This window comes from Heloderma suspectum, chromosome 6 (assembly GCF_057233095.1).
Source record: "Heloderma suspectum isolate Gila_16-S chromosome 6, 16-S_ref, whole genome shotgun sequence".
NCBI classification, from domain to species: Eukaryota; Metazoa; Chordata; class Lepidosauria; order Squamata; family Helodermatidae; genus Heloderma; species Heloderma suspectum.
Window position 1 is genome coordinate 79,021,848 of NC_139463.1, and position 19,820 is coordinate 79,041,667.

At 45.4% G+C, this 19,820-nt stretch overlaps 1 protein-coding gene across 1 annotated transcript in view; it reads left to right on the forward strand.

Annotated features, from left to right (window-relative positions):
* LOC146341337 (vomeronasal type-2 receptor 26-like) overlaps positions 1–13,149 on the forward strand; it is a 30,938-nt gene extending 17,789 nt beyond the window's left edge. Inside the window, exons 5-7 of the mRNA XM_084807377.1 lie at positions 971–1,043; positions 5,955–6,081; positions 10,979–13,149. Of these exons, the coding sequence (XP_084663503.1) occupies positions 971–1,043; positions 5,955–6,081; positions 10,979–11,880 (1,102 nt within the window). The 3' untranslated portion in view covers positions 11,881–13,149. The remainder of the gene's footprint in view (positions 1–970; positions 1,044–5,954; positions 6,082–10,978) is intronic.
* The last annotated feature ends 6,671 nt before the right edge of the window (positions 13,150–19,820 follow it).

Below are 19,820 nucleotides of genomic sequence, written 5' to 3' on the forward strand. Positions count from 1 at the left end.
AAACAAGATCTGAAAGTCCATGGACTCTGTCCATCATGAGGAGGTCGGTCTGCAGCAGATTCCACAGGTTGGATTATATGAAATCCAAGCACATTTAGTACATCTCAAATTTCTTCAGCATCCCCATTTCTGGAGTCCTTTTGTGTTGTGTAATTTATTTATTTTTATTTTTTTAATGATGTTTTCCCAGAACTTTGTACTGTAGCAAGATGATAGGAAGATAAGGGAAATCTGCTCAGCTGTATTCCTATACAGGTCAGGTTTACAGTTACATCTTAATGGAATCCAGATGGCACAAGCACTCAAAGCGAATGCCCTTCCTTTGATGACTGCTGTTGTATTTTCTCCCAATCTAGCTCCACTCTTTCCTGGAAGACATCCATGTTAACAATGGCGCTGGCCATGAAATCTTATTTGAGGATGGGAAACTGTCAGTGGGATATGATATCATCAACTGGATCACTTTTCCCAACCAATCCTTTCTGAAAGTCCAGGTTGGAACAATGTCATCAAGCCAACAGCTCAGCGTTGCCATGGATTCCATTCGATGGAATAGCATATTTAGGCAGGTGAGAATAAACAGCACGATCAATGTTAAAGCCAGAGCTTTAAGCCCCTAGCTCTGATGAGTGATCAGGGATAAGCAAGGTCCATGTCAGGGGTGCTGGGGCAGGGTTCTATGTAGAAGCTATAGCCTTCTCACTCTGCCGTTGACCCTGAGCCAGCCACAGTTGCTGCTTTACCACCATGAACGGTAATGGTAAACAGCGCTCAGGTCAGTTAGGGAAGAGAGGAGGCTGCAGCTTCCTCTCTTCCCAGGAGCCCCAAAGCAGGTGAGTATGGGTCTTTCTTTCTCCCCCCTGTACATGTCTGTGTCTCCCCACCCCATTGTGTGTATATGTGCATGTGTGTGTGGCTTCCCACACCTCACTCTGTGTCCTTGGGCTTGCATGCACTTCTGTCTCCTCAGCCCCTCGGCAAAACTGGATTTGGCCCTCGGGGCCAACAGCATTGATCACCCCTGCCCTAGTGCAACGTCTGAAGTAGTGACTCCCCCAGGGGGAACAGGTCCCAGGGTTATCTGCCCCACTCAGGAACTGGATGCAAAGATCATCATGGCCAGGGGAATGGAACTACCAGGGCAATGGTCCTCCCCTCTCCACACACAGGCATCAGCTGTGTTCTGTGCCTCTCAGTGCACTGTTTCAGTCAGCCTGCTCTGTTTTTGGGAGGGGCAGCAGCCCAGAGGATGGGGGCTAGATGTTCTCAGCGACAGCCTTTCCCCACTCCCCAGTTCTGACAACTACTCCCTCTGTCTCTCATTTGGAGAGTATGAGAGTCTCCGGACACACCTATCCAGCAGAGAAATTAGCCCCTCCCAAAAGATTGCTGGAAGGATATCAGCTGGGTGCAAGGCTGTAAAGTCCAGAGGTGTTTTGGTTCAACCCAAATGATTGATCATTGACATTCAACAATATATGTGTTTGCATCAAGGATGGGGTCAACATGTTTTAACAATACTAGGGAAGAGTCAGTGAGGTTCTCCAATCATATACACCAGCTGGATATTTAAGTTCTCTTTAGGGATGGCCGAGACTTCCACCACGGATCTCAGTGAGGCCAAATGCCAGTGGATTTCCCTCCCCCCTGAAATCCATGGAGGAACGAAGCCCCCCCCACTCACAAAAGGCTTGCGAAACGGAGCACCTACCTGGTGCTGTTTGCACTGCTTTGCGAATGGTGGCTGCATCATGGGGGAAAAAAAGAAACGCAAATGGCAGCCACTGTAGCTGCCGCCATTTGCATTCCCTTTTTTTCGCCATGATAGGCTACATAAATATTTATGTAGCCTATCACGGCAAAAGAAAAGGTTTGCAAATGGTGGCGACTACAACGGCCACAATTTGCATCCCTGCACAGCCCAGCAGCGGCTGGATGTCACTGAGGGTGGCCCCGGCCATTGGCTCCACGGAGTCACTGCGGAGCAGAGCCGGCCAGCGAGGATTTTGGGGGGAGGGACGGAGTGCCTCCCCCCCACCGTGGATGTCATGAAACGAAGCAGGTAAGTTTTGTACTTCCCTAGTTTTCTTGCAGCCTTGGGTGGAAATAAACGCCTTCAAATTGGCATGCAAACATTTACATTTACTAGGGATGTACGAATCACTTACCTGTTCCGGTCGGGGAATGTGCTGGGGGGGAAGGCACTCCGTCTCACCCCCCAGGAATTCTTGACAGCTGGCTCCACTCCATGGGTATTCCGCGGAGACCCCGCCCAGCTCCGCCAGCAGCCAGACATCCAGCTGTTGGATAGCAGGGATGCAGATGCTATTTGTGTTCCCCTTTATTTTCACCATCGTAGTCTGCGTAAATGTTTACGTAGACTAAGATGGCCAAAAATAAGGAACGCAAATGGCAGCAGCTGTAGCCGCCACCATTTGCATATGTGTTGTTTTTTTTTTAACCCAGCCATGATAGGCTGCGTAAGTCTTTATGTAGCCTATCACATCTATGTAAAAAAAAAAAAAAGACGAGACAGCAAATGGCAGCGGCGGCAGCCGGTTGGAAGACCAGCCACCGCCAAAGCCACTGCTGGAGCTGCTGCCATCCGGAACATCTGCCCCAGGTGAGTCTCATCCCGGGGTGGGGGATCTGCAGGGGGCGGGGGGGTGGCAGGCCATTCTGCCATAGATTTTGGGGGGCCGAATGCACTGGCATTCAGCCTCACCGAGATCCCTGGTGGAATTCTCTGACATCCCTAACATTTGCATAAATCTGTGTATGAGAGAAGATGTCTGTCAAATTCCTTGAGACTATTTTGTGCTGACATATTTAATTTAGGAAATGAATTGTCTAGCTGTGCCGAGATTTCTCAGAAAGTAATTTCAGGTATATATGAGAATTGTCTTTCCTTCTCTGACAAATCTGCCTCCACTCAGGGATTCTGTGAGCATTTCTAAATGAAGCTTTTATTCTAGACTTATGATTGGTCACTCACGGTTCTTTGCAGGTCATTTAAATGATGTCATCAACCTCCAGGTCCCCTCTCATGCTGTCTGCCAGTACAGTGGCTTTATTTTCAACGGGAAAAGTGTAATAAGAGATTTTATTGCACTTTGAGGTGTGATACATTTCTACTGAATGTCCATAGTTCTGCAATACCACAACTGCACCACAGCACCATCTAGTGGCTGTATAATGGAACGCACATAATTTGCCCAGAAAAAGAAACCCCAGATGAAACCATGTGATAAAGAACAACTCTAAATCCTGCAAGGCAGAAGCCGGGGCAAGGGTGCAGGATTTTAGCATCATGTAGAAATGCCCTATGAGATGGAATTCCATTATATGGGGGGGGGGTCTTGCCCTCCAGATGTCCACTTCTACACACCTTCTCCAGTGTAAGAAAGCTAATATGTGTATGGTTGAATTGAGAATGGCATAGAAGGAGGAGGGAACGAAAGAACAGGGCAAAGAAATCAACATAATTGTTTTGTTTTACTTTTTAAAAAGTAATCTGGAAAAGACAGAATGGGAAGACTAATAGGAATAAATTGAGAAGGGCTGTGTGGGAAGTAAATACATAAAAAGTGAAGCTGCAGTAGAACACACACACACCACAGATCTCTCTTTCTAACCAGCTCTAAGCAACTCTCTCACACACTGAAAGGAATGCGGGCTGATCTCCTGTGACACAGCATCCCCCGCCCGTCCTCCACCACTGTCACTGATGGCAGTCTGCTGGGTTAAGTTCAGCCCAATCTGGCAGCTATAGTTGCCATTCACCAAGGCTCACTATTTTCACCACCCTTCTCCTCCTCCTCTCCCTTCCCCCCCTCTGTCCTCATCCTCGTCTCCTCCCTGCTCTCTGACAAGTTGATATATTTTAGAGACATGTGGTCTGGGGTTCAGAATGGTGTCAGAAGAGCTCCAAAACTCTGAGGTGCACCAAGGCACTTCGAGGTCAACCTGTTTCACCTCAAACTCCTCGGGGCTGTTCTGACCTGCTTTGAAGCTCAGTGACACTCCCCCCCCCCAAGCAGCCTGATTTGCTTTGGGATTCAGCTTCAGCTTCAAGCGGTGAATAGCCCTACTAATGACTTTTTGACCTGCTTGATTTAACACCGTCCTATTTTTACACTAGAATGCAATGCTATTTACTGCTCTACATCCTGACACAGATGTTTTCCAGAATGTTAAGTTCCCACAGAACAAAGTTCCCACAGGACTGTACTTTCAAAAGCATTACTCTTGGCCAAAGAGATCCAGTTGTGTTGGATTAGGTACTGGAACAGAATCATGAAATCCTAATGCAGAATATCCTTTGATGAATTTGGTCATGGAATCTCCTAACTGCTTAGCCAGGTCAGACGGGTCAATACAGATAGGGATGGCGGAGAATTTCTCCACGAATCTCCGGGAGAATGAGTGCTGACGCATTCGGCCCCCCGAAAGTGTTGGGGAAATTCTCCGCTGGCCCCCCGCCCCCACCCGGAATGGGACTTACCTTCGGTGAATGTCCTTCTCAGCGGCGGGTACTGGCAGCGTTTCGGCAGCGTTTCGGCGGGGGCTGGGGCGGCAGCCGGTCTCCCGACCAGCTGCCGCCAGCGACATTACAAAATAAAAAAGTACAGTAAAAAAACACACACACACCCATGATAGGCTACGTGACGATTTACGTAGCCTATCATGGCTAGATTTCCAAAGTCAGCCGTGATAGGCTACGTAAATCGTCACATAGCCTATCACAGGTGACTTTGGGAAAAAAAAAAACTGCGTACGCAAATGGCGGCACCCCATGGGTGCTGCCATTTGCGTTCCTTACTTGGACAGGGGTAGTCTACTTAAAGATTTACGTAGACTACGGTGAAAATAAGGGAACGCTATTTGCGTTGCCCTTATTTTCGCCGTAGTCTATGTAAATCTTTACGTAGACTAGACGTGCCAAAATAAGGAACGCAAATGGCGGTGCCCATGGGGCGCCGCCATTTACATACGTGCTTTTTTTTTCCCCCAAAGTCACCCGTGATAGGCTACGTGATGATTTATGTAGCCTATCACGGCTGACTTTGGAGATCTAGCCATGATAGGTTACGCAAATCATTACATAGCCTATCACGGGTGTGTGTTTGTTTGTTTTTTTACTTTTTTTTTCACGGCCGGGGAGACGGGGCGCTCCTCCCTGGCCTGAATTTCGCCGGCGAGGGATGGGGCGCCTCCCCCCCGGCCTGAATTTCGGCCGGGCGAGGCGGGGTGCCTCCCCCCCTCGCCTGAACTTTGGGGGGAGAACCGAAGCGCCTCCCCCCCACCGCAAAGCAAGCTGCGAGACAAGGTAAGTCCCTTTCGTCCATCCCTAAATACAGATCCCACTATGTGCCCCCCGGGTCCCCATGGATTGTTGCAGACTCATTGTTGCAAATAGGCAATGCTCCCTTCACCCCTTCTTATTGTTGCAGGAAGCAGTGCCTTTGTCCCTCCTCCTTCCAGTTTTCTTCCTTAGCCCATTGCTTTCTTGGGCCATCTGTGTAAACTAACCATATAGTTTCATTCAACATAAATTCAAGTGAATTTTCCCAGAAGATAATTGCTCTTTTTTTTTTCTTTTTCTTTTTTGCACTTCACGAATTGTTGGAAGAATTCCACCTATTCTTATAGAGAATATTTCACAAAGTGCACCGCAACCCCCCCCAACACACACCGACATTTTCCTGCCTGTGAAAAAAGATGCAGAAGTTCTGTTTACTCTCATGGATATTTTTAAGGCATTTATGAATATGAAATGTTGAATTTCTTCTTTTTTTCTCTTGCAAATCTTCTAAAATGCTTATGATGTGTGAAATTTCATTTGGCTCTACTTTTAACTCTTATTGGGCACAGCAGGAAACTAGGAAAGTGGACTAACTGTCATGCAGAAATAAGTGCTATTCACCTCCCAGTGTTGTTGTTGTTGTTGTTAGACGCAGCCCCGTTCCACATGTGTGGAGAGCTGCCTTCGTGGACACAGCAAGATAGTTCGAGAGGGGAGCCCAGTTTGCTGCTATGACTGTATTCAGTGCCCAGAAGACATGATCTCTAACCAGACAGGTAAGTGACAGGGCACAGTTTTCCCAGGAATGATTTCAAATGTCTATATACTTTCATATTCTAAAACCTATATTCAGTTTTCGATTCCCCAAAGAACTGAGACAATCACTGTAGCAATGTTCTAGTGACACAAATCTTAAAGAGACTTTGATGTTATGCATAAACATTTTTAGTGTTTAGAATTAATTGACATATAAAATGGCATGTTTAATAATAATAATATATTTGCACTACTTTTCACTAACTTTTCATAAATCACCTCACGAATACCCATAGATGGTATGAGGCCAGTGGGTGCACTGCCCGACATAGAGCAGCGAGTTGCCCCTGACGTTTTTGCAGGGGCGAGGGAGGCGCTTCTTAGTTTGTGACATGACAATGACAGCCTCCACTTCAGGAATTCCAGCTTGTTTTAAGAGCAGGGAGAACTGAAGTGGCGTGTGTGTGTGTGTGTACACACACACACACACACACACACATAGTAGACTCCAAAGTCTACTGCTTCAAGATTTCTCCTGACCCAGCAATCCTGAGCAATCCTGATCACAATCACCCTGTATTTACTTACGTGATCCTGTGCGGTAACATGAGCCTTGAAGAGTTTGCCTTTGCTCTAGTTTTCAATTTCATTTGCATTTGTGCCAGCAACAAAGAAGTATATTTTTGTCCCTGCAGTCAAGAGCAAGTAAGCATTGTTTCGTATGAAATCATTCTGACAGTGGGTAGTACAGAGTCAGATGCTCAAAGGGGGTAATAAAAAGTAACTTAAAGTGATCTGGAATAATATCTACCCTGGCATACTCTTTTAAGGCAACTGTGCTCACAACTGTAGGGACAGTAATCATATATAACCTTCAGAGCACTTAATGATTGTGAAAATCTGGACCCATTTCAAGCCAGCTTCAGGACGGACACAGAGTTGGGAGTGCCATGGTCGCCTCGGTGGATGATCTTCACCTCGGAATCGAGAGGGGGTGTGAATCCCTGTTCATTCCCTATGATCTCTCAGTGGCATTCAGTACCAACTACCATGCTATCCTCCTGGATTGACTGAGGGAGTTGGGGGTTGGGGGCACTGCTCTGCAGTTGTTCCACTCCTTTCTCTCAGGACAGTTCCAGATGGTGTTGCTCGGGATAGTTGTTCCTCAAAAAAGGAACTATTATGTAGAATCCCTCAGGGTTCTACTATTCCATCCTCGAAGCTGTTCAATATTTACATGAAACTACTGGGAGAGATCATCAGGAGGTTTGGGCCCGAGTGTTATCAGTATGCTGATGACATCCAAATCTATTTCTCCTTAACACCTTTATCCAAGGAAGATATGACTCCTCTGAATGACTGCCTGAAGTCAGTAATGGGCTGGATGAGGGAGAACAAGCTGAAACTGAATCCAGGCAAGACAGAGGTGTTCATTGTGAAGGGTCCTCATTCAGGGATTGAGGTATGTTGACAAGTTCTGGATGCGGTTGCGCTCCTTCGGAAGGAGCAAGTTTGTAGCTTGGGGATGCTTCTTGACCCAACCCTTCTCCTGGCACCCCAGGTGAAGGCAACGTTGAGAGTGCCTGTTACCAACTTCAGCTGATACTCTAGCTACACCCATTCCTGGAACATACGGACCTGGTAATGATGGTGCATGCGCTGGTAACCTCTCAGCTTGATTTCTGCAATGCGCTGCAATTGAGTCCTCCTGTATATTTTGTTCAGGAAACTTCAGCTGGTACAAAATATGGCAGCCAGGTTTGTCTCTGGGACATCCCATGGAGACCCTATTACACCTGTTTTAAAATCTTTACACTGTCCACCAAACTGTTTCCGAGCAAAATATACAGTGCTGATTCTTACCTTTGAAGCCTTACATGGTCTAGGTCCAAGGTAGGGATGTCAGAGAATTCTGCCACAGATCTCAGTAGGGATGTCAGAGAATTCCACCACAGATCTCAGGGAGGCCGAATGCCAGCGCATTTGGCCTCCCGAAATCAGTGGCAAAACGGCCTGCCCCCCCCTCCACCTCCCCGGGATGAGACTTACCTATGGTGGATCTTCCGGGCAGCGGCGGCTCCTGCGGCAGCTGCGGCGGCGGTTTGGCGGCAGCGGCTGCAGCAGCTGGTCTTCCGACCGGCTGCCGTGGCCACCATTTCCAGTTTTTTTTTTAAAAAAAAAGATGTGATAGGCTACGTAAAGATTTACGTAGCCTATCACGGCTAGGTTTTTTTTTTTAAAAAAAACTGAGATAGGGAACGTAAATGTTTACATAGCCTATCACGTCTGACTGAAAATAACAACAACGCACGTACACAAATGGCGGCCGCCACGGCCGCTGCCATTTGCATTCCTTATTTTGGCACGTCTTAGTCTACATCAAGATTTATGTAGACTAAGAGAGCGAAAATAAGGGGAACGCAAATATCGTAGCGGATGGGCATGGGGAGAAACGGCCTTGGTCGCCTTGGTGGATGATATGAGGAGGGCTCTTGATAGGGGTGAATGCTCCTTCCTTGTTCTCCTCGACCTCTCAGCAGCTTTTGATACCATTGACCTCGGTATCCTCCTGGACCGCCTGGAGGGGTTGGGCATTGGAGACACCGTATTGCGGTGGTTCCGGTCCTTCCTCTCCAGCAGTTACCAGAGGGTAGCACTGGGATAGGAGGTTTCGGGCCCATGGCCGCTCATTTGTGGGGTGCCACAGGGTTCCATCCTCTCCCCGATGCTATTAACAGCTATGTGAAGCTGCTGGGGGCTATCGTCAGGAGGTTTGGGGTGCGGTGTCATCAATAGGTGGATGGCATGCAGCTCTACCTCTTGTTCAAATCTTCACCAACGTTGACAGTAGAATCCCTGTCCAAATGTCTGGGGACGGTGGGTTAGAATATTTTAGAAAATGTTTTTACTGTAGAATTTTATTGTTTTAAACTGTTTTTTTATATACTTTGTACATCGCCCAGAGTGCCTGGGTGACCAGCCAAATGGGCGATTAATAAATTTAATAATAATAAAAAAAAATGTTTTAACTTTTGTAAACTGCCCAGAGAGCTTTGGCTATGGGGAGGTATAGAAATAATTAAAATAAATAAATAAATAAATAAATAAAGGCTGAAAATATTGCCCTAGATTAATGGAAACTTTGCTGTGCTGCATCCACTACAGTTAACTTCCTGTCACCCAGGCTGTAATCTGCCCTTGTTTCTGATTTTCCACTGAATGTGTGCACAATAGCTTGAGGCCTTTACAGTCATAATAGGCAGAGAAATCTACCCAGAATCCCATAAAACTAAAAATCATTATCATTTGCTTTCCAGACTTAGTTTCCAGGTTCTGAGATAGTCCATGACATGGGAACCAACTAAAAGTTTTTACTTGGTTGTGTGACAGGAAGGAAAATCAAAGGAGAAGTGAGACAAAACTACAAGGAGGGAACCACAAGGAGTCAAGCCACACACCTCTTATTAGTTTTTCTGCACTTATTCAAGTTGTCAGAGCTGTAGGATGGAAGCATTTGTTATGCATTTGGAATCTGGAATTGAGAAAATTGTATGTATTGTTGTCAGCAGCACCTTCCCAAAATGTTTTACTTTAGCTGCCTTGTAATGCATTCTTACTCTGTTCCTTGATGAGGTTTCTTTCTTTCCTTTTTTTCTTTTCCATTTTTTCTTTTCTTTTTTCTTTTGGTGTTTTCCCATGATTCAAGATTAAAACTGAATTTTTTGAGGGAAAAGCTCCACTATTATTTCCTTTCATATTTGAGACAATTTTGTTCATTTTACACCTTTTAATATCTCTGTGTTCACTGTATCCTTAACCTACGTATTCCTTGGAGTGGTGATGTGGGAAGAGTGGCCATTTAATTCCTGAGGTCCATAATGAATTTTTCATTAAATATGCTTCACAGAACCTTCTTTCCTTTCCCATCCTCAAATCATCCTCTACTATGAGAAAGGGGGGGAGGGAATCAGTTGATGCTTTGCACCAACGGAAAAAAAGACAGGGAAAGGGCCCCATCTAGAAATGCAGCTGACTCCCCTATAATGGAGGTCTGGCTATAGGGCTGCTTTTAATGCTTGAACATACTTGGTGAGATTATGTAATGCTTTGGAATGTTAATAAAGATTCCCTCTTCATAGTCCAGGGATATAGGCCGGCTGAATTCTCTTCAAGTTATGATGACTAGGAGAAGTGAAACCAAAAGAGAGAGTACTAGATGTAGTGGGAGAGTGGGAGGAGGTGTTTTCCTTCCTTCCTTCCTTCCCTCCTTCCTCCCTCCCTCCCTCCCTTCCATCCTTCTTAACATCAGTGAACAAAATGCCAAGAGTCCATGGAAGATGTAGTTCCCTGGAAGGTTGTTGCAATTGCTGCATCCCTCAGGATAATTATATCTCCCATAATCCCCTCCTCTTTGGAACCTTTGGTTAGGTTATCAGCTAATGAGCATGTGGAGTTCTTTTGGTTACACCACAGTAACTGACACAACTGTGTGGGGTGTAGTATCATTGGGTCTGTTGAGTTGTGTGTCCTGGGTGATTTGTGAAAGATGATTCTCATGACAGGCTATGTTGTATGGATCATTCAAAGCCTGGCGACCACAAGGAATCATCAGCATGTTCCTCCCTGATTGGTCTTGGTTGCCAGTTCTCCTTGAACCATGCTGGAATTGCAGTTGATATGTTATTTTCTGTTTGAAATGCTTATTATTACCAATGTTGCTGCTGGGAATGAATATGATCTCTGGTGTGCCACCAGCCCAGGTACATTGAAGTCATTGTATGTAACATAGACATCTGAAGGCCAAAAAAGAGAAAAATCTGAAGTCAGGAATTCTAGTCAACCATGGACTTGGCATTATGACAGCCATTCTTTGTCAAGAAAGCTAATACTACCACACACTTTTCTTAACCCTTTCAGATGCCGTGCATTGTGTCCAGTGTCCAGAAGATCAATATCCAAACAAGAACCAAGATCAATGTATCCCCAAGCTTAGGACCTTCTTAACCTATGAAGAGCCTTTGGGAATCATTCTGGTTTCCCTGGCTATTTCCTTTGCTGTGATTACAGGTTTGGTGATCCTGACCTTTGCAAAGAACTGGGATACTCCCATTGTCAAAGCCAACAACCGAAACCTCACCTGCATTCTCCTCACCTCCATCCTGCTTTGTTACTTCTCTTCCCTTCTCTTCATTGGCACTCCTGGGAAGGTGTCCTGCTGTCTCCGGCAGTTGGCGTTTGCAATCATTTTCTCCATTGCAGTGTCTTGTGTCTTGGCAAAAACCGTCATGGTGGTCTTGGCCTTCATGGCCACCAAGCCGGGCAACAGGATGAGGAAACTGCTAGGGCAAAAAGTGGCAAATGCCATTGTGCTTTCCTGCTCCTTCATTCAGGTGTGCATATGCGTTACATGGCTCTCAGTTTCTCCTCCATTCCCAGATATTGACATGCACTCTCAGGCTGGGCAGATCATAGTGGAATGCAATGAAGGCTCCATCCTCCTGTTCTACTGTGTTTTGGGCTACCTGGGCTTTCTGGCCCTCATCAGCTTCATGGTAGCTTTCCTAGCCAGAAAGCTGCCGGACACTTTCAATGAAGCCAAGCTGATCACCTTCAGCATGCTGGTGTTTTGCAGTGTTTGGATCTCCTTCCTTCCAGCTTACCTGAGCACCAAGGGGAAGTATGTGGTGGCTGTGGAGGTTTTTGCCATCTTGGCCTCCAACACTGGGTTATTGGGTTGCATCTTTCTCCCAAAGTGTTACATCATTGTTCTCAGAGCTGAGCTCAACTCCAGGAAGCTTCTAACCGAGAAAACTAACTAGGGGTTATGGGGAAATGAAAGGTTTTTAACCTTAAGATCATCATCAGCGGCCCTCCTCCGTGAGCCCCTGCCAAAGGAAGTGAGGCAGGTGGCTACTAGGAGGAGGGCTTTTTTCTGCTGTGGCACCCCAGCTCTGGAATGAGCTTCCTAGCGAGGTTCGCCTGGCACCTACATTGTATTCTTTTCGGCGCCAGGTGAAGACCTTTTTATTCTCCCAGGCATTTTAGCATTTTAGCTTTCTGAACTTTTAGCTTTGCTGTTTTAAATCTGTATTTTAAACTCCTGTACTGCTGCTAGGTTTTATTGTGGTTGCATTGTTATATTGTGGCTTTAATGTTCTATATATTTTAAATTGTTTTATTGTGTGCTTTTTGGTTTTAATTTATGTGAACCGCCCAGAGAGCTTCGGCTATTGGGCGGTATAGAAATAAATAAATAAATAAATAAATTCCTGTATGGCCCAAACCCTACAGTGGGTATGAACTAAGATGGCATGGGACTGGGGAGGGGACTATACCTGCGTAGCAATCCCCACCCCCATTCTGCAATTCAGAGCCATTTCAATTTTGACTTAAATCCACATTTGAACTCAGTTTAAATACATTCTGAATTAATCCAAAGATGTTTGACCTGACATGGAAGACGCATGTTGGAGATTGCATCCACAAAACCCTAGGCATGCCCCATTGGTCTCTAGAAGGTGATGTTTTCACAAGGAACGTTATGAACCTCAAGTGGTAACTCCTGTGAATCCTGGTGTTCCTAGGTGCCCCATAATAGCTTGGAGAGGCCATTGGTCTGACCTAGCAGGGCATTCCTTGCTTTCTTCCCTTTGTTATATATGGCTGCAGATGAGATTCTTATCTGTCCTACTGTTTTAATGTAGTTATCTTAATCCTAATATAGGCCATTCTTCATTATGGGAGCATTGTCTTATGTGCAATTTGAAAGATAAAAATAAAATAGTTTGTATACAGTTGCAGCTATAGGAAGTTTGCTATACTGGAATTCGCTCAGTGGCCTCAAGTTCCTAAATGGTACAAATCAGTTAAACATTCGGGGGGAGGGGGGACTATCGCTATAAGTTCTACTGATTTTTCGACTGAGCACCTTTTTCTTCCCACCTCAAACATGTACTTTCCCCTCCTTCTGTATGCTCACTTATACGCTTCTGTATATCAGTACCCTGGGGGGCTTATTGCTTTTGACCATCAGAGTAATATTAGACCCTGTTCCAATATTATCCACCAGAATAAAGAGACTGCTGCATGTTTTCAACATTCACGGCTCATTACTGCTGGGGTTTTTTTTTTTAGTCTGATGACTTCGATTATTACCCAAGATGGGGGTTGCATTAAAAGTTTGTGAATAGGTGGGTAGGGTATAGCCAGTATTGCATTCAGGAAGGGACTTTGGGGCAGAAGTCCAGGGCCTCACAAAATGCAGTATTTTGAATGAAATATAGTCCCATATAAATGGGCGGAGGGAAGCCTGCCAGACCATCCCATTTGCTTTGAAGCATCAGGATGACAGAATGGGGTATTGCTATTGGCGGATTAGGTGGCTTCTGTACCAAGAGTGACTTTGCCCTGCTTTGTCTGGCATAGTGTTTGCAGCCCTTCCTGGAGACGACAAATTTGTCCGCAGTGATCCATACCTTAGTGACTTGCTATCGAATAAAGTAGTGTGGTTTATTGGACAGTAGTAAAGGTGGGAGGTTCGCATCAAAACTCTAAACCTCACCCCGTTGTCAAAGGCGACAGTTGTGCCACCCCCCATTGAGACGGGAAGTCCCGTCCTAGCCGGAAGCCCCACGTATGTGATCAGCTGACCAGGTCATTTGACCTTCAAGGTCACCTGACGGGGGTCATGTGACCCCTTTACAAACTCACCATACCACCGTGGACCCATAGGAATTGAATTTAGAGCCCTAGGGGACACAGGGGTGGAAATGGCCCGTGGTGCCATTTCCAAGCCACACCCAGATTGGCCCGGCAGGGTAATGTGGCCCCTCTACGAACTCGCCCTGCCGCCCTGGACCAAAAAATTGGTTTTAGAGCCCTAGCTGGTATGGGTGTGGAGCTGGCCCACAGGGCCTTTCCAAGCCATGCCCGGCTTGGCCTGTGGGGTCATGTGACCCCTCTATGAACTCATCTCGCAGCCATGGACCAATAGAAATTGGTTTTGGAGCCCTAGTCGGTATGGGCACAGAGATGGTCTGCGGGGCCTTTTCCAAGCCGTGCCCGGATTGGTCCGGTGAGGTCATGTGACCCCTCTACGAACTCACCACACCACCGTGGCCCAATAGGAAGAGGTCTTAGAGCCTAGCCCTGTAAGGTCATGCCCCACAATCCCATTGACCAATAGGGACAGCCTTGCCCCAGAAAATCAGCTTTTATCATGCCCAGACACGTTTTCTGCACAGAGAACGTGGTGCAGCCAAGAGTGACTGAGGGACCTTTGGGTTTTACTCATCCCTCGGTAGCGTTGTGCATTCAGCCCAGAAAGATGGAAACTGCACCTATGACACCTGGAGTCATAAACAGTAAACCAGGGAAGGGAGCTGTTGTCGCAGCAACTGTTGTTGTTCAGGCGCTAAGTTGTGTCCGACTCTTCGTGACACCATGGACCATAGCACACCAGTCCTTCCTGTCCTCTGCTCTCTCCCGGAGTGTGCTCAAGTTCATCTTCATTGCATCGGTGATGCTATCTAGCCATCCCATCCTCTGCTGTCCCCTTCTCCTTTTGCCTTCAATCTTTCCCAGCATCAGGGTCTTTTCCAGGGAGTTTTCTCTTCACATTAGCTGGCCAAAATATTTGAGCTTCAGCTTCAGTATCTGTCCTTCCAATGAGCACTCAGGGTTGATTTCCTTTAGGATGGACTGATTTGACCTCCTTGCAGTCCAGGGGACTCGTAAGAGTCTTCTCCAGCACCACAGTTCCAATGCATCAATTCTTCAGTGTTCAGCCTTCCTTATAGTCCAGCTCTCACAGCCATATATTACTACTGGGACAACCATAGCTTTGATTATACGGACTGTTGTCAGAAAGGTGATGTCTCTGCTTCTTACTATGCTGTCTAGGTTGGCCATAGCTTTCCTCCCAAGGAGCAAGCGTCTTTTAATTTCATGGCTACAGTCAGCGTCTGCGGTGATCTTGGAGCCCAGGAAGGTAAAATCTATCACTGCTTCCATTTTGTCCCCTTCTATATGCCAGGAAGTGATGGGGCCAGATGCCTTGATCTTAGTTTTTTTAATGTTGAGTTTCAAACCAGCTTTTGCACTCTCCACTTTCACCCTCAACAAGAGGCTCTTTAGATCCTCTTCACTTTCTGCCATTAGGGTGGTATCATCTGTGTATCTGAGGTTGTTGATAATTCTCCTGGCAATCTTAATTCCGACCTGTGGTTCATCCAACCTGCAGTTCCTCATGATGTACTCTGCATATAAGTTAAATAAGCAGGGTGACAATATACAGTGTTGTCATACTCCTTTCCCAACTTTGATCCAGTCGGTTGGTCCATGTCTGGTTCTTACTGTTGCTTCTTGACCCTAGTACAGATTTCTCAGGAGACAGGTAAGGTGGTCTGGTACTCCCATCACTTTAAGAATTTGCCAGAGTTTGTTGTGATCCACACAATCAAAGGCTTTAGCATAGTCAATGAAGCAGAAATAGACGCTTTTCTGGAATTCTCTTGCTTTCTCCATGATCCAGAGAATGTTGGCGATTTGATTTCTAGTTCCTCTGCCTCTTTGAAACCCAGCTTGTACTTCCGGTAGTTCTTGGTTCACATGCTGCTGAAGCCTAGCTTGTAGGATTTTGAGCATCACTTTGCTGGCATGTGAAATGAGAGCAATTGTATGGTAGTTTGAACACTCTTTGGCATTGCCCTTCTTTGGAACTGGAATGTAAACTGACCTTTTCCAGTCTTATGGCCACTGTTGAGTGTTCCAAATTTGTTGGCATATTGACTGCAGCACTTTAATAGCATCATCTTTTAGGATTTTAAATAGCTCAGCTGGAATACTATCATCTCCACTAGCTTTGTTGTTAGTAATGCTTCCTAAGGCCCACTTGACTTCACTCTCTAGGATGTCCGGCTCTAGTCCCTGCCTTCTTTTTCCTTTATCATGCCCGTCTTTGCACAAAACTTTCCCTTGATATCTCTGATTTTCTTGAAGAGATCTCTCGTCTTTCCCATTCTGTTGTTTTCCTTAACTTCTTTGCATTGTTCATTTAAGAAGGCCTTCTTGTCTCTCCTTGCTATTCTCTGGAACTCTGCATTCAGTTGGCTATATCTTCCCCTTTCTCCCTTGCTTTTCGCTTCCCTTCTTTCCTCAGCTACTTGTAAAGCCTCCTCAGACAGCCACTTTGCTTTCTTGCATTTCTTTTTCTTTGGGATGGATTTCATTGCTGCCTTCTGAACTATGTTACGGACCTCCATCCATAGTTCCTCAGGCACTCTGTCTATCAGGTCTAATCCCTTAAATTGATTGCTCACCTCCACTGTGTATTCCTAAGGGATATGATTTAAGTTATACCTGTATGGTTTAGTGGTTTTCCCTACGTTCTTCAATTTAAGCTGAAATTTAGCAAGAAGCAGCTCATGATCTGAGCCACAGTCAGCTCCAGGTCTTGTTTTTACTGACTCTATAGTGCTTCTCCATCTTTGGCTGCAAAGTACATAATCAATCTGATTTCAATATTGACCATCTGGTGATGTCCATGTGTAGAGTCGCCTCTTGTGCTGTTGGAAATGCGTGTTTGCTATGATCAGCGTGTTCTCTTGGTAAAACTCGATTAGCCTTTGTCCTGCTTCATTTTGTACACCAAGGCCATGCTTGCCTATTATCCCAGTGATTTCTGGACTTCCTACTTTAGCATTCCAATCCCCTATGATGAAGAGGACATTTGGTGTTAGTTCTAGAAGGTGTTGTAGGTCTTCATAGAACCGATCAACCTCAGCTTCTTCGGCCTCAGTGGTTGGGGAATAGACTTGAATTACTGTGATGTTGAATGGTTTGCCTTGGATTCGTACTGAGATCATTCTATCATTTTTGACATTGTACCCCAGTACTGCTTTTCCCACCCTTTTGTTGACTTTGAGTGCTACTCCATTTCTTCTAAGGGATTCTTGCCCACAGTAGTAGATATAACGGTCACCTGAATTAAATTCGCCCATGCTTGTCCATTTTAGTTCACTGATTCCCAAGATGTCGATGTTCAATCTTGCCAACTCATGTTTGACCACCTCCAGCTTACCTTGATTCATTGACCTTACATTCCAGGTTCCTAAACAATATTGTTCTTTACAGCATCGGACTTTCTTTTCACCACCAGACACATCCACAGCTGAGTGTCCTTTCGGCTTTGGCCCAGCTGCTTCACTCTTTCTGGTGCTACTTGGAAATCCCCTCTGCTCTTCTGCAGTAGTATATTGGACACCTTCTGACCTGAGGGGCTCATCTTCCGGCGTCATCTCTTTTAGCCTTGTGTTACATTCCATGGGGTTTTCTTGGAGTGGGTTGCCATTTCCTTCTCCAGTGGACCACATTTTTCAGAACTCTCCGGCATGACCTGTCCATCTTGGGTGGCCCTGCATGGCATAGCTTATGGCTTCACTGAGTTATGCAAGCCCCTTCGCCACAATAAAGCAGTGATCCATGAAGGGGCACAGCGACTGTAACAGACAGTTTACCTTTAGCTGTATTTCCCATGGGGCAAAGAACTTTTCCTGAAACCGAGTTACATGCCACTTGGTGTATGGATAGCACTGAGGTGAATCCTCTTGAAATCATGGATTAGCGGGGTGCTTATGAAAATAGCCACCTTGCCTTTAGAGAAAATGGAGCTGGGGGATCCTGATACAAACTGGTCTACTTTCCGCACATCCCTTGAGGATCTGGAAGAGGAGATCGAAGTTGTGGCAGAGAAATTTGGCACACCAGTAAGTGTTTATTTCTGAGATTTGTTCTTAATAGTATTTAGAGAGCTATTCCGGGGGTGGGGGTACATGTTGCTGACTCTAAATCTTTTCATTGTGTTACACAGGAACATGGAATGTGTGGTGATATTGAGAACCTGAACATTGAGTGTTCACTGACAGTCAACATTTCCTGCCTGTCATGTATTTCCCCAGACACGGTCATAGGAAGATAATGATTTCTGTGGTGGTTGTTCCTTTTGCACCAATAAAAATGCTTTGTAGTAACCCTACGCATCCATTCTTGTGTTAACCTACAAAATGTCAGAGCATGAAGAAATCCTAAAGAAGATTTATTATACCCCCGGTGATGTTGGGAGTTTGGGTGGAGTGAACCCCTTCTTTCAGGAGGCAAAGAAACAGAGCAAAATGCTGGTCAGAAGAGAGGTTACCAAGTGGCTCTCAGATCAGGCTTACACACTGCATAAACCAGTGAGGATCCATTTTAAATGAAATAGGACCATAGTGTCTGAAGTGGATGCACAATGGCAAGCCGATTTAGTTGACATGAACCAATTTTCTCAATACAACAATGGTTACAAGTATATTTTAACAGTGATAGATATTCTGTCTAAATATGCCTGGGCCTGCGCTCTAAAAAGCAAAATGGACAGGGAGGTGTCTGGAGTTTTTAAAGCAGTTTTCACACAAGATGGAAGGCAGCCTATCAAAATACAGACGGACAAAGGAACGGAGTTCCCAAACAAGGATGTGGGTCGTCTAGTCAAAAACATGGGGTACACCATTTTGTTTCCAATAATGAGGTCAAAGCTGGGGTAGTTGAGAGGTTCAACAGGACGTTAAAAAAATGTGGAGGTATTTCACAACCAACAATACATTCACTTATATAGAAGTGCTACCGCAATTCCTAGAAAATTATAAGCATAGCTTCCACAGAACCATCAAAGCTAGACCTGTGGATGTTAATCAGACTAATTCCCTGGCCATTTGGAAAGTAGTCTATGGGAGATCTGTAGAAAGGTAACATGAGGCACCTCTGCTCAGAAAAGGAGACCATATGTGCATTTCTAAAAGCAAGGTTGTCTTTGCAAAGAGGTACGAACAGAATTTCACCACAGAGTTATTTATAGTGGATCAAGTCATCCAAAGAGCAAAGAGACCTGTCTACCAGTTAAAAGATTTTTGGTAGCTTTGAGAGGGCCATGGGTACATGACAGAGTGAATCGATAAATTTTATATCTAGCCCCTTCACTGTGATACATAGCAATTTTCCCCCTTGAGTAATAAGATCTAGAGTCAGTTTCTCTTTTATCAGCTGACTGAGAATAAAGTAACCATCATACCCCTTTGAGTTATGGGCTATAAAAGTGCACCCTTTGAACTGCACACTGTCTGTGAAGGTCTTGAGAAATTCAGAGAGAGAGGAATCATCCTTAAATGCCCATGTTCTGCCACACATGGCCCACGGGCTTACATCCCCATGCGCTTTCACACACCACTTTCTCTTCTTCTTGCCCTTGCCTGGTTTATCCTTAAAGCGTTCTACAGTTTCACCTGCAAACGCTTTTGCAAAACAGAAATTCAGAACATGAAATCCTGAAGACTGGTGTGCTTCAAATCAAAGTCATAAAACACATATTTCACAGACACTGTAGGCTTCTTAAGATGCCCATATAGCACTCATGCTTATCACCATATATGATAAACCCCCAACAGACAGTGCACCGCCTTCCTGGACAACGCTCAAAGTCATGATCACCTTTCTGGAAAGTCTGACAGTATTCACAATAGCCTCTAAAGACACATTTTACTTTACCCTCTAAGGCCAATTCTCTATGTCTATTTAAGCAGGCGCTGCATCTGCAGTTCATCCAACAATATCCGCACCTCTTCATTTTACCGACATTTACAACACAATCTGCACTCAAGCAGAGCCTGCACATATATAGACAACTGTGACTGTAGGTAAAGGTTGTACTGCATATTTTGCAATAGTT